Here is a 12,876-nt window from a genome sequence, read left to right on the forward strand (position 1 = left end):
GGTCTTTCAAAAGCATAATCATAGTCTCAATGTAATGATGAGTACAGGTTTGTTTTTTTGTCCCCTCTTTCTTCATTCCAAGTCCTGCCCATCAGTCTGAAGAGGTTTAGGCTGGCCACTCCCATTCTTTAAAGGATCTATCAGACCATCAAGATTCAAAAATACAGAAAATCAACTTTCGATAATGGGGAAATGATTCTATAAACCAGGGGTGTCAAACTCCAGTAGAAACTGGGGGCTCCTAAATCTGCATAAAGATCTGCAGGTTGCAAATTGACACTGTATTAGCATGATCTATGTCCTATTACATTTTGCTTTTGTTAAACATCTCACAATGACATTTTAATCTGGTTGGAAAGAATGCTTGACACCCGTGATGAAGAAGGGCTCAGACAGGATGATCAAATGCTTTCTGCTTCTCTGTATCTGTTTCAGTTGGTTTCATGGAGAGAAGGAGGAGGATGGTTGTTGGTTTTCCTTCTAATGTTATCTCTAGTATATCCATTGCAGAGACAGCACAGTACTGGGCATCAACCAATCAACAAACATTTATTGAGCACCTACTATGTGCCAAGCACTGTGGTAGCACTGGGAAAACAAAGGTAAGCCAGAGAGTAGGAACCAAGGCAAGAAGACCTTGGTTCAAGTCCCACTTTAGACACATACTTGACGTTAGACTCTGGACAATCACTTATACTGTTAGTGTGCCAGGCAGTTCTCTAGGACTATAAGTCACAGAGCGGGTGATGATCTACATTGGTAGAGAGAATTGCCTCATTGGGATTTCCATATCCCAAATGAAATTACAAGTTCAAGGAGGAGGGAGGGAAAAAGGGGAAGGAGGAAGGGAAGGAGGGAGGGAGGGAAGAAGGAAGGAAAGAAGGAAGGAAGGAAGGAAGGAAGGAAGGAAGGAAGGAAGGAAGGAAGGAAGGAAGGAAACAATTCTAGTACATAAAGACATTTATTAAATGTTTGTTAGATGAATGTATATTAAGTCAAAAGTGCATTTACTCTGGGGATTTGTTTTGGCATTTCTTGCTTTTATCCTATGAACTTCTACCAAAGTCTTATTCCAATCTCTCATTGGAGTATGGAGATAACCCTTGGTTCTCAAAGCTATACCAATGGAGTGCAAATTTGGACAGATCATACCTTGCTAATCAGCATTCAACTACAGACTAGTGATGAAATTTGTATCTGTTGCCTAAGGACCAGACTAGCTAAATTCAAAGGGGCTCACCATTAATTTGGCTTCAGGGGGTTAAATAATTTAATCATGGGAACACTCAAAGGCTAGCATCTAATAAGTTGCATGAACGTTGCACTCCGGCCATGTGACCACACTGAGGAAATTACATATCCTTCCAGTACCGACAGATTATAAAAACAAGATAACATTTTTTTAAAAAAACCAAACATCAAAAGACAACTAATTGTCTTGCCATCAACTTGAAGCCTGACATGGCTTGATGAGGGTGTTCTTAAATGCTAACAAAAAGGATATCTAGTGTGCATTTCCTACTTTTTTCCTAGAAATAACGTATTTGACAAAAATAAGAAACATTTTTTTGAGTTTTTCAAGTTGGATGTTTATCCAATCTCCAATGAGAATTAGAGGTTTAATTTTTCTATGGAATTGCCCATTTTCGTTTTCAGGAGCTTAATTGATATCCTTTGCTCAACTAGATTTGCTGAGGGCACATTTAAGTTATTTAAAAGGACCTTTTCTCTTGCAGGTAACAGCAGAAGAGACCCATTTCCCAATGTGACAGAAACAAAGGTCTTTAGCCACAGCCTAAGGAAGGAGAAGAAAAAAACAGTCTGAAGTTGCAAATGCTATTCCCAACGATTGAACCTGCATGTCTATCATCGATGGCTATGTCTTTCTCTCCATACTTGAGAAGGCTTTCAAACCTAGGATGTTGAAAGGTACCTACCTGACCAAACACAGGCTTATGATTAAAGGAGAAAGCTTGCAGGAGTTCTTGGGAGTCCGTGAAGTCCCTGGGGAGTTTATCGATGCATAGGCACTTAGAATGAATGAGATCTGTGGCCAGCTGATTCACATCCATCCACTGTGCAAAGAGAGTGAAGCCTCCTAACTGTTTACCCAACAGTTCTGACCTCGCCTTGGCGGCAGAGTCTTTTTTCATGTACTCTACAAATCCATAGCCCTTGGAATGGCCGGTGATTTCATTGTAGACCAAAAAGCACCTCTCAATATTGCCAAATGTCCGGACCAGTTCCTCAAATTCTTCTATCGTAAAAGAAGGGGGCAGATTGGTGATGCACAGCAAAGCGTCTGTGGGCTGGAGCTGAACAGTTATCTCTTTTCCACGAAGAGAATATTGGTGAAATGTCTGGATGGCATTTTGGGCTTGCTCCCCATCCAATAAGGTAACAAAAGCTGAAAGAGACAATTCAATAAACATTTATTAAGTGCCTACTGTATGCCAGGCATTGTGCTGACAGAGGCAAGTCCTCTAAGTTTGTCGGCTACTCTTTTAATCTTAATTGATCTTCAGTTTAGTAAGCTCGCAGGATCCTAGCTTCACAGCTCCAGAGGGAGAAAGGCCTCCAAGAAGCCATCTGGTCTAACCTCTTCACTTGACAGATGAGGAAACTGAGACCTACACAGATAAAGCAACTGGTCCAAAGTCACACAGGTAATGAGTGTCAGATATGGGAGTTGGACCCAGGTCCTCTGACTCTGGACGCAGTGCCCTTCCTGCAATGAAATAATACAGAGCCTCTAAAGTAGCCAAATTACATGAATTAAGAGTTCTATTGCAGAGACCCATTTGGCATCTTTGTTTTATTATGAGAAACTATGTACTTTCTTCTAACCCCTAACCTTTAGTTGCCACTAACCCCACAGTGACATCTGAGGTGGGTTTTAGGGTGGTGGTTGTTGTCTGGGGGAGTCTGTTGGTATGGAACATAGTTAATGCTTTCAAAAACTCCACAGAAAACCTAGAGCATAAAACCTCTATTCCTCTCAAAGTTCTACCCTAGATGGCAGAGGGCTTCCCCACCCCCAAAATTTACAGAAATAGCCTTACCCTCCTCTATGCTAATCTGGATCAGAGCCTAAACTGGTTAGTAACTATAGTCTAAAAGATTGGCTCCCAATCATATGGAAGCTCTAGAGTAAAAAACAATAGGAAAGCTATCATCATCAAAAAGAGTATTCTAATAATTAATAATAATTGTTTCAGACCAAGGATTTCACCTGTTTAGGGAACTTCTAGAGAGGAAATTCCCTCTACCAATGTAGACCAGCAACAAGTAACTGATTTGTCAAGGGCCCCACAGTCAGTGTCAGAGTTTTGTTTTTTCAATTGTTTTCAGTTGTGTCCACCTCTTCTTGACCCCATTTGGGTTTTCTTGGTAAAGATACCAGAGTGGTTTGCCATTTCCTTCTCGGCCTCATTTTTACAGATGAGTAACCGAGGCAAACAGAACTAAGTGACTTGCCCAGGATCACACAGCTAGTGTTTAAGGCTGGATTTGAACTCATAAAGATGAGTCTTCCTGATTCTAATCCATTGCACTGCCATTTCAGGCCTTCAGCTGAGGTCATTCCCTAGGGGCAAGCGGGTGACTCAATGGATAGAGCCTTAGATTTGGAGTCCAAAAGGCCTGAATTCAAATTCTGCCTCATGCACTTACAAGCTGTGGGACCCTAGGCTGTGGGACCTCAGTTTCCTCATTTGTAAAATGGAGATAATAGTACCTACCTCACAAGGTTGCTATGAAGATAAAATGAGCTAACATTTAAAATGCTTTGCAAACCCATAGCTGCTAGATCTTATTTACTGGAAATAAGTTATTTGACAAAAATTAAAAAAAAACATTTTTTGGAGATCCCATTAAAGGTTTGATTTTTTTAATGGAATCAACCATTTCATTTAAGGAGTTTTCCTGACATTGGCTTCACTGGATTTGCTGAGGGCACATTTCTTCCTAATACAAAGGAACACTCTTTACACCAAATCATGCTGCCTCTGTGATGCTTTATGCTTTGGAGGTAATAGTTTTAAATGTTAATAATTATAAAGAAATATAGTGGCTTTATATATATATATACATATATATGGATGTGTGTAGCTATTCAAGTTACACTTTTGATAAAGCATTAAAACAAAACGGAAGTGGGTTAGTAGCCACTAGGATAAGGAACAGTTAAGCGAACATGCCTACCTGCCCTCTAAGAGTTTATGGTCTAACCAACGTCTTATATTGCACTCCTCAATAAGCTCAAAATGGGTAACTAACTTATCTATTAAAGGTCACATAAAAACAGAAAAAGATAAGAAATGCCTCTTCCCAGCTATGGATATGGCAAAGAGTGATCATGAGGGATAGAAAAGTTCACTTCAGCTACCTGAAATTGAAGTCTTTCACACGAATAAAACCAATGTAACTAGGATGAGAACAGAAGCTGTCAGTTGCATCATATATCTCTAAAAGAGACCTGATTTCCACGATATGTAGAAATAACATACAAATATGTAAAGCCAAGAGTGACATCCCAGTTTATAAATGGTTAAAGCATATGGACAAACAGTTCTCAAAAAAAGAATGATAAGCTTTATGCAATCATATGAAGGAATGTTTAAGTTACTAATGGTGGGAGAAATAAATGCAAATCAAAATATTGATATATCATCTTACAATCCAGCAAAGTGGCTCGAATGGCAAATGATGGGAATAGTCGAAGGGGCTGAGGCAAGACACCATGTAGGTCGAGCTATGAATTGGGTCCAACCATTCTAGAAAGCAATTTGGGATTATGCTAAGAAAGTCACTAAAATGCTCATATTTTAAAAATCCTTTTAACCACGAGACATACCACAGAAGTAAAAGATAGAAAGAAAGGCTCTATACACACTAAAATACTCACAACAGCACTTTTTATGGTAGCAAAGAATTGGAAACAAAATGGATGCCCATCCTTTGAGGAATGACTAAACAAACTGATACATGTATGTAATGAGATATTACATCATAAGAAACAATGAATCTGCAGACTACGATACTCATAGGGATAGGGAAGGAACTAGATCTCGATGAGGAAATTCCCTCTACCAACGCACCTTTTTGCCAACTTTTAGCCTTAGAGAGCTGCCTAAAGCATTGGGAGCAAGTGACCTGTCTGAAGCCACACAGCCAGTGTGTTTAAAAGGTAGGAGTTGAACCCAGGTCTTCCTGACTTCAAGGCCACCTCCAACCACTAGTTTACTTTGTCTTTCTTCTATGAGCAGGTATGAGAAAATGTAGATGAACAGATGCAAAATGAAGTAAACATGAGCCAGAATACAATGGAATGATAATGACAACAATGAATGGGGAAGAGCCAAAATAAAAAAAAAAACAGAACCATTTGTACATCAAGCTTGGCCCCAAAGAGATGAAAATAGGTCTATGCACATGCAATACTGTAGATACCACCTCAATTTGTTCATTAAATTGATTTTTTTAAAACTATTTTTTCCAACCCAGAAAGCCTTACATGAATTGATGCTGAGTGAAGTGAGCAGAACCAGGAGAACATTGTACACAGTAATAGCCACAGTGTGCAAGGACTGATTTGGATAGACTTAGCCCTTCTTAGTAATGCAAGGACCTAAAGCTTTTCCAAAGGACTCATGATGGAAAATGCCATCCACATCCACAGAAAGAAGTATGGAGTCGGAATGCAGAGAGAAGCAGACTCTTTTCTCTTTTGTTTTGTTTTCTTTCTCATGGTTTCTCCCATTCGTTATAACTCTTCTATGCAACATGACTAATGTGAAAATGTGTTTAATGGGAATATATGTGCAGATTGCATGCCATCTTGGGGAGGGAGGGGGAGAAAATTCAAAACTTATGGAAGTGAATGTTGAAAACTGAAAATAAATAAACTAAAATTTTTCAAAAACCTATTTTTCCAGTCTCTTTATTCTTTGTTACCAGGGAGGATTTTCTGTATAAAGAGATACAAAGGGATATATTTGAAAACAAAGGTGATAAAAAAGCAATATATCATTAAACACGTTGAAATTTTGTGTTTTAAAACAAAGGATAACCACAACAGAAAGTATATTAATAAATGTTTACATTGATATTTATTAAAAATTAAAAATTTTTAAAAATGTGTTTTGATAATATGTATATACACTTAAAATGTACCAATCATAACAGAACATTCCAGAATAGGTTTGCTTTCCTGTCAATAGAAGTATTTCAAAACAAAATTATTCTTTTAACTTAATCTGAAGATTACCTTCTGGAGAAAGTGCAAGGAAAGAGATCTGCTAGCCAAGGAGAAAACAATTCTGTCTCTTTAGCAAGCATTTTAATATCAATCCTGATGAATAGTAGAGGAAGAACACCATAAATACAGACTATTCTGGTGCCCTTTTATTCAGACTCAGTCACATCAGGCATCTAGGTAGACAGGCGGCTCAGTGGATAGATCACCAGGCCTGGAGTCAGGAAGACCTGAATTCAAATCTAGCCTTAGACACTTGCTAGCTGTCAGAGCCTGGGGAAGTTACTTCACCTCTGTCTGCTTCAGGTTCCTCATATGTAAAAGGGGGGGAATAATGATACCTACCTCCCAGGGATGTTGTGAAGATGAAAAGAGATAACATTTGCAAAGTGCTTTGCAAACCTTGAGGTGCTCTATAAATACGAGCTATTATTATAAGGAGGCAGCTAGGGAGCACCATAGTGGATAGAGTGCCAGGCCTGGAGTCAGGAAGACCTGAGTTCAAATATGGCCTCAGACACCTCCTAGCTGTGGGACCCTGTGCAGGTCACTTAACTTTGTTTGCCTCAGTTTCTTCATCAGTAAAATGAGCTGGAGAAGGAAACAGCAAACCACTCCAGTATCTTTGCCAAGAAAACCCCAAATGGGGTTACTAAAAGTTGGACATGATTGAAAACAAGTGAACAACAATTACTCTAAGACAGTACCACGTTGATGGAGTCAAGTCATCTGGTTTGAGTGAACCACATCCTTCCGTAATCAAAGAACTGGAAAACAGGATTGCTAACTCACTGTCAATGACGTTGGAAAAATTGTGGCAAATAGATGAGGAAGCACAAAACTACAGGAAAAGGCAAATTACCGGTTTCAAAAAAAAAAGAATACAATCCACCAACTTCAGGCTTGTGAGCTTGACCTCAATTCTTGGAACATTCTAGAACATCAAAGCGGCCCTCACGAAGAGGAAGTGGTGATTACAAAGAGCCAGAGTGACATCTTCAAAGACAGGTCATGCCAGAACAACCTTATTTCTTTTTTGATGTGATGACTAAACGAGCTGATCAGCAGGAGAGATAGGTGACCTAGATGTGAGCCAAGTGTTTTATAAAGTAACTCATGCTAATCTTGTAGAAAAAGTAGAACTGTGTAGATGAGAGGATAATGCAATTTGATGGCTTTGGAGATGGTTGAATGGCTGGCCTCAAAAAGGAGTCATTAATGGCACAATGTTGACTTGGCAAGAAGTCTCCAGTGAAAGCCCCGGGCCTTTGTGCTTGGTCTTGCACTGTTTAAGCTTTTTATCTGATTCTAAATATGTGGGTGACTTGGACACCTTCCCTGGGTACCCATTTCCTCATCTAAAAATTAGAGTTTGCCATTTCTTTCTCCAGCTCATTTTACACATGAGGAAACTGAGGCAAAAAGGTTAAGTGACTTGCATTAAGTGTCATATTGCTAGTAAGTGTCTGAGACTGGACTTGAACTCAGGTCTTGCTGACTTCAGGCACTCTATCCACTGTGCCACCCAACTGCCCCCAGGGATTTGGACCAGATGGCCTCTGAAGTCCCTTTGGGCTCTAGATCTATGATCTATGACTTGGATGCTGATGTTGGCAAGGATGCCATGCTCATTGAATCTGCAAGCATTCATACTCTACTGCAGAGAGTGCAACTCCAATGGGCTGGCTACGTCATTCAAATGCCAAATGTATGTTTGCCTAAAGGACTATTTTACAAAGAATTCACACAAGATAAGTGCTTATATGGAGGTCAGAAGAAGTGACACAAGGACACTCTCAAGGTCTCCCTGAAGAACTCTAGAATGGATTGTGTGACATGGGAGACACTGGCATAGGACCACCCAGCACTGTTTGCCAGCATCAGAGAAGGCACTGTGCTCTATAAGGGAAGCAGAATTGCAGTAGCTCAAAAGAAATGGAAGATACACAAATTTAGAGCCATCTCCACTCCAAATGTTCATGTGGACTATTTGTGCCCAATCTGTGATAGAACCTTCCAAGCTCATGTTGGTCTATCAGACACAGTCAGACACACTGTACTTACACTCCAACATAGTGATATTGTTCGGTCCTCTTAGAGAACGAAGGACAATACCCAAACAACCAACCTTCGGCTCTCTGGAAAAACTTTAATTTGAATTATCAACCCTTTCTTAAGTCTAGACAATCAAAAAAAAATAAAGGAAGTCCAGATTTTTAGCACTTGCTGATTTCCAAGGTGTAGATGTATACTCTGAAAATTTAGCAAATACACCAGAAAGGTTTGAGGGGGCCCTGGCACACCCTCAGCTCCAGGCGTACAAAAGTGGAATGAAGCAGAAGGTAGGGATGGTGGGGAGTTCTCCCTTGCTGTATGCATGTCTCCACTCTGAGGCTGGAGGACTACTTGCTAGCCATATTACACTGAGAATTCCTTTCAGGTGTGGGCTGGAGTAGATGGCCACCAATGTCCCTACCAACTTTAAAATTCTACAGTTCTGTAGTTTATAAAACCCAGACAATTTCTGAAATTTTATTATTTATTTTTCACATTCTTTTTTAAAATTTTCCTTACTTCCCTCCCTCCAGCTCCTCCCCTACACATTGAGAAGGCAAGCTGTATGAAATCAATCATACTTGTGAAATCATGTCAAAACCTATTTCCCTATTAGCCATGGAGAAGCCATATAGTTTCAGGCCTTACTGATTACTTAGTCCACTTTCACACCAATGAAATCAAGGAAACTTTAGCTGTTGAAGTAGAATGTAGTAAACATGTGAAAAATGATATCAGGCAAACACTTTTGGGCAACAGGTTAAAAAACTGTTGAGTCAGCTCTTCTTGGGAATCTGTTTCCAGGTCAATTCTGCTAAATCCTTCCTGGTTCATTCCTTAGGTCATTTGCTCATTCATTCACCAACAATTTATTAAGTGCCTACAATCTTCCAGGAACAGACAATACAAAGACAAAAGAGAAAGTCCCTGCCTTCTAATGGGGTACAGGGAGGACAAAACACATGTCAAGATAATATACAAATTAAATACAAGTAATTTCAAGCATTATTTTTTCCATTTCCAATACATTTGAAATGTCAATTTTTTTTTTTTAGAAATAATGATCATGCTAGCATGGGTGGTGGATGAGTCAATGTGGGAGGAGGGCTGGGGGAACCATGAGAACTCATTATTTTGTAAATAAAGTGTCTGCCTGTTTGTTTATTTCCTCGTGAAAGTTTCAATAAATACACAAAAATCTTTGACTTCTGCACTGGAATCCCATTACAAACTGTAATTTTCATACCATTTTTGCCTCAGCTTTGTCTGCTATCAGCTGGGTGAATCTGATGCCAGGCCAATGTCAACGTATTTTCTTGCTCTTCCCTATTTCAATAGAATCCTTTCCTGAAATTCAGCTTCAGGAAGCTCTGGTGGCAAGATTACAATTTAAAACACTAAACATCTTTTACCAGTTCAGCTCTGAGTCATTTGTTTCTTCTAACACCAGAGCATGACTATTAAGAAGGGAAAATAAAAAGCTATTTTCAAAAGTAGAAATACGTATGTATTAACTTTTAGGACCATAATTTTTTCTAAGTTTTAGAAATGATGAATGCATACCACAAAACAAAACAAAACAAAGAAACAACAACATGCCTCGGCATCTAGCACAATACCTGGCACATAGCAGGCCCTGAATAAATACTGATTGACTGAGAGATTGAATAAATTAAAATAAGGAAGCACAGAGTAACTTGAGGAAGGAGAAAGTCCTAACTCTCAGCGAAGGCCACAAAGACATGCCATCTGAGGAAACCACTGAATGAAAAAGATCAATCAATCAACAAACATTCATTTGGCAAACACTATGTGCGAGGCACTGGACACTGGGCTGGGTGTCACAGATACAAAAATAAAATGGCCTCTGACCTCGATGAAGTGCCATCCTAAGGAGAGATGACATGTACATATAAAAATTGATAGAAAAGGGATAGAAGATAACCTGGAGAGGAAAGCACTGGCTGCTGGTGGGGGACATAGGGGGTCCACTGAGGGTCATGCAAAACGTGGCAGCTGAGTCTGACAGGAAACCAGGAATAAGGATTGAGAGGGGCCAAGTGGAGAAGGGAGTGAATTCTAGCCCAAGCAATGGTTTGTAAGAGTCCAAGGATACAGGTGACAGAATGGTACATTCATGGAATGGCTGATAATTCAGATGGGTGGAAGAGACAATACGTGAAGAGGAATAATGTGAAATAAATCTGGAAAGGTAGGTGGATGCCAGATTGTGAATGAGCCTTAAATATCTCTTGCAACATTTCTTCCTTCCATCTCCTTCCTATTCCCACTGCCAAGAACCTAGAAAAGGTCTCTAGTACAACCTACCTGGTTTTTGCAATAGCATATTTTTAAAATTAATTAATGTATTATTATATATTATATTACATATAAATATATAAGTATGAATTTTATTATAATTTACTATTAATTTTTAATTAAATTAATTGATGTATTTTTTTACATTATTATCATTTCTCCAGTCTTTCCCTCTTCTCCTCCCCCTCAGGAGCCATTCCATATAATACATAATATTTTTAAAGACAAAACAAGAAAAAGAGGAAAATAGTACAACTTATCAATACATTGAAAAAGGCTAAAAATATGTACAAAGCACAACACTTGTGACCCTTGCACCTCTGGAAAAGGGCAGGGGCTGGGGGCAGAGCTGTCTCCTTTTATCTCTTCTTTTGAACCGGGTTTATTCTTTAGAATTTTCTAGAATTTACTTTTGATCTTGGTTTGTGGTTTTGTCTTTCTGTTTACATTGTTGTAGTCATTGTATACATTGTCCTCTTGGTTCTGCCTACTTCACTCTCCATTAGATCATGGAGCTCTTTCTATGCTTTTCTGTTTTCATTATACAAACCATTTCTTATAGCACAGGAATATTCCATTACATTCATATCCCACAATTTTGGCTAGCCATTCCCTAAGTGATGGGCATCTACTTAGTTTCCAATTCTTTGCTATCAGAAAAAAAAGCACTGTTATAAATATTTTGGTGTCTGTGGGGTTATTCTTATCAATGGCCTCCCTGGGGTATAAGTAATGAAATCTCTGGGTATGACCACTTTAACCACTTTTTTGCATAATTGCAAACTGCTTTTCAAAATGGCTATACCAATTCACAGTTCCCCCAGAAATGCACTAAAGTGCCTATCTTTCTCTAACTGTTCAACATTGAATATTCCCAAATTTTGTCATCTTTATAGAGTGTGAAGTGAAACCCAAGTTATTTTGATCTGTATTTCTCTTATAACTAATAATTTGGAGCATTCTTTCAAGTGGTTATTAATACTTTGTAATTCTTTTGAAACTGTTCCTATCCATTTATCTTTTGAGAATGGTTTTTGGTCTTCTATTTGTCTACGAATTGTTTATATATCTTGGATACTGCACCTTATCAGAGAAATTGGATTCAAAGATTTTTCCTCATTATTTTCCTAGGTGCATTAATTTTATGTGTACAGAAGTTTTTCAATTTCACATAATCAAAGCTATCTATTTTATGTTCTGTAATTGCTGCCATCCTTGGTTTGGTCAAAAATTCAACTCCTACTCACAGATGTAAGAGAATATGATCTCTAATTTTTAATTGTATGATTTTTAATAAGCCACTTAATGCTTTATGGAACATGGCATAAAGTGTTGGTCTCAGCCTAATTTCTTCCAGATTGCTTGCCAGATTTCCCAACACTCCTTTTTCAACTAGATAGTCCTTTCCCAAGTAATTTCTGTTTTCCAGTTTATTATGTTCCATTTTTTTCTGAATCTCCCTTGTCTAGTCTATTCCATTGATCTCTCTTTTTTAACCAACACCAGATGGTTTTGATGACTGCTTTTAATAATGCACTTTGAGATCTGGAAGTACTACTCCTTACCTATGTCTCTACTCCACTATTTTCCTTGATATTCTGGATATTTTATTTTTCCAAATGAATTTTATTATGCTATAGTTTTCTAAAGTATCCATCTGATAATTTGATTGTTACAGAATTAAAATTACTAATTAATTTTGATAGTATTGTCACTTTTATTATATTGACACAGTCCAGTCATGACCATTGAATATTCCTCCAGCTATTTCCGTTGTTTATTTTATTTTTCTTAATTACATGTAAACAAAAATTTTTAACATTCATTTTAAAAAAAAACCTTTTGAGTTCCATGTTCTCTCTGTCCCTCCCTCACCCCTCCCCTCCTTGTGAAGGTAAGCAATTTGATGTAGCTTATACACGTACAGTCATGCAAAACACTTAACATCAGCCATATTGTAAACGAAAATGCAGATCAAAAAAAAACCCACCAAAAACAAAACCAAGAATAATAAGGAAAAGTTTTAAAAGTCTGCTTCAATCTGCATGCAGACTCCATCAGTTCTTTCTCTGGAGGTGGATAGCATTTCTCATCATAATTATCTTGAACCACTGTATTGCAGAGAACAGCTGTCATTCACATTTGATCATTATACAATATTGCTCTTACTGTGTACGATGTTCTTCTGGTTCTATTATTTCTTTAAGTATAATTTTGTGTGCTTTGCTTGGTTTATCCCCTAGATA

At 38.3% G+C, this 12,876-nt stretch overlaps 1 protein-coding gene across 1 annotated transcript in view; it reads right to left on the reverse strand.

The window, feature by feature from the left end:
- RAVER2 (ribonucleoprotein, PTB binding 2) overlaps positions 1 to 12,876 on the reverse strand; it is a gene marked incomplete in the record, with an annotated part of 96,437 nt that overhangs the window by 33,197 nt on the left and 50,364 nt on the right. The window contains 1 exon segment of the mRNA XM_036754257.1: positions 1,938 to 2,407. Coding sequence (XP_036610152.1) covers positions 1,938 to 2,407 — 470 coding nt within the window.

This window comes from Trichosurus vulpecula, chromosome 4 (assembly GCF_011100635.1).
Source record: "Trichosurus vulpecula isolate mTriVul1 chromosome 4, mTriVul1.pri, whole genome shotgun sequence".
NCBI lineage: Eukaryota > Metazoa > Chordata > Mammalia > Diprotodontia > Phalangeridae > Trichosurus > Trichosurus vulpecula.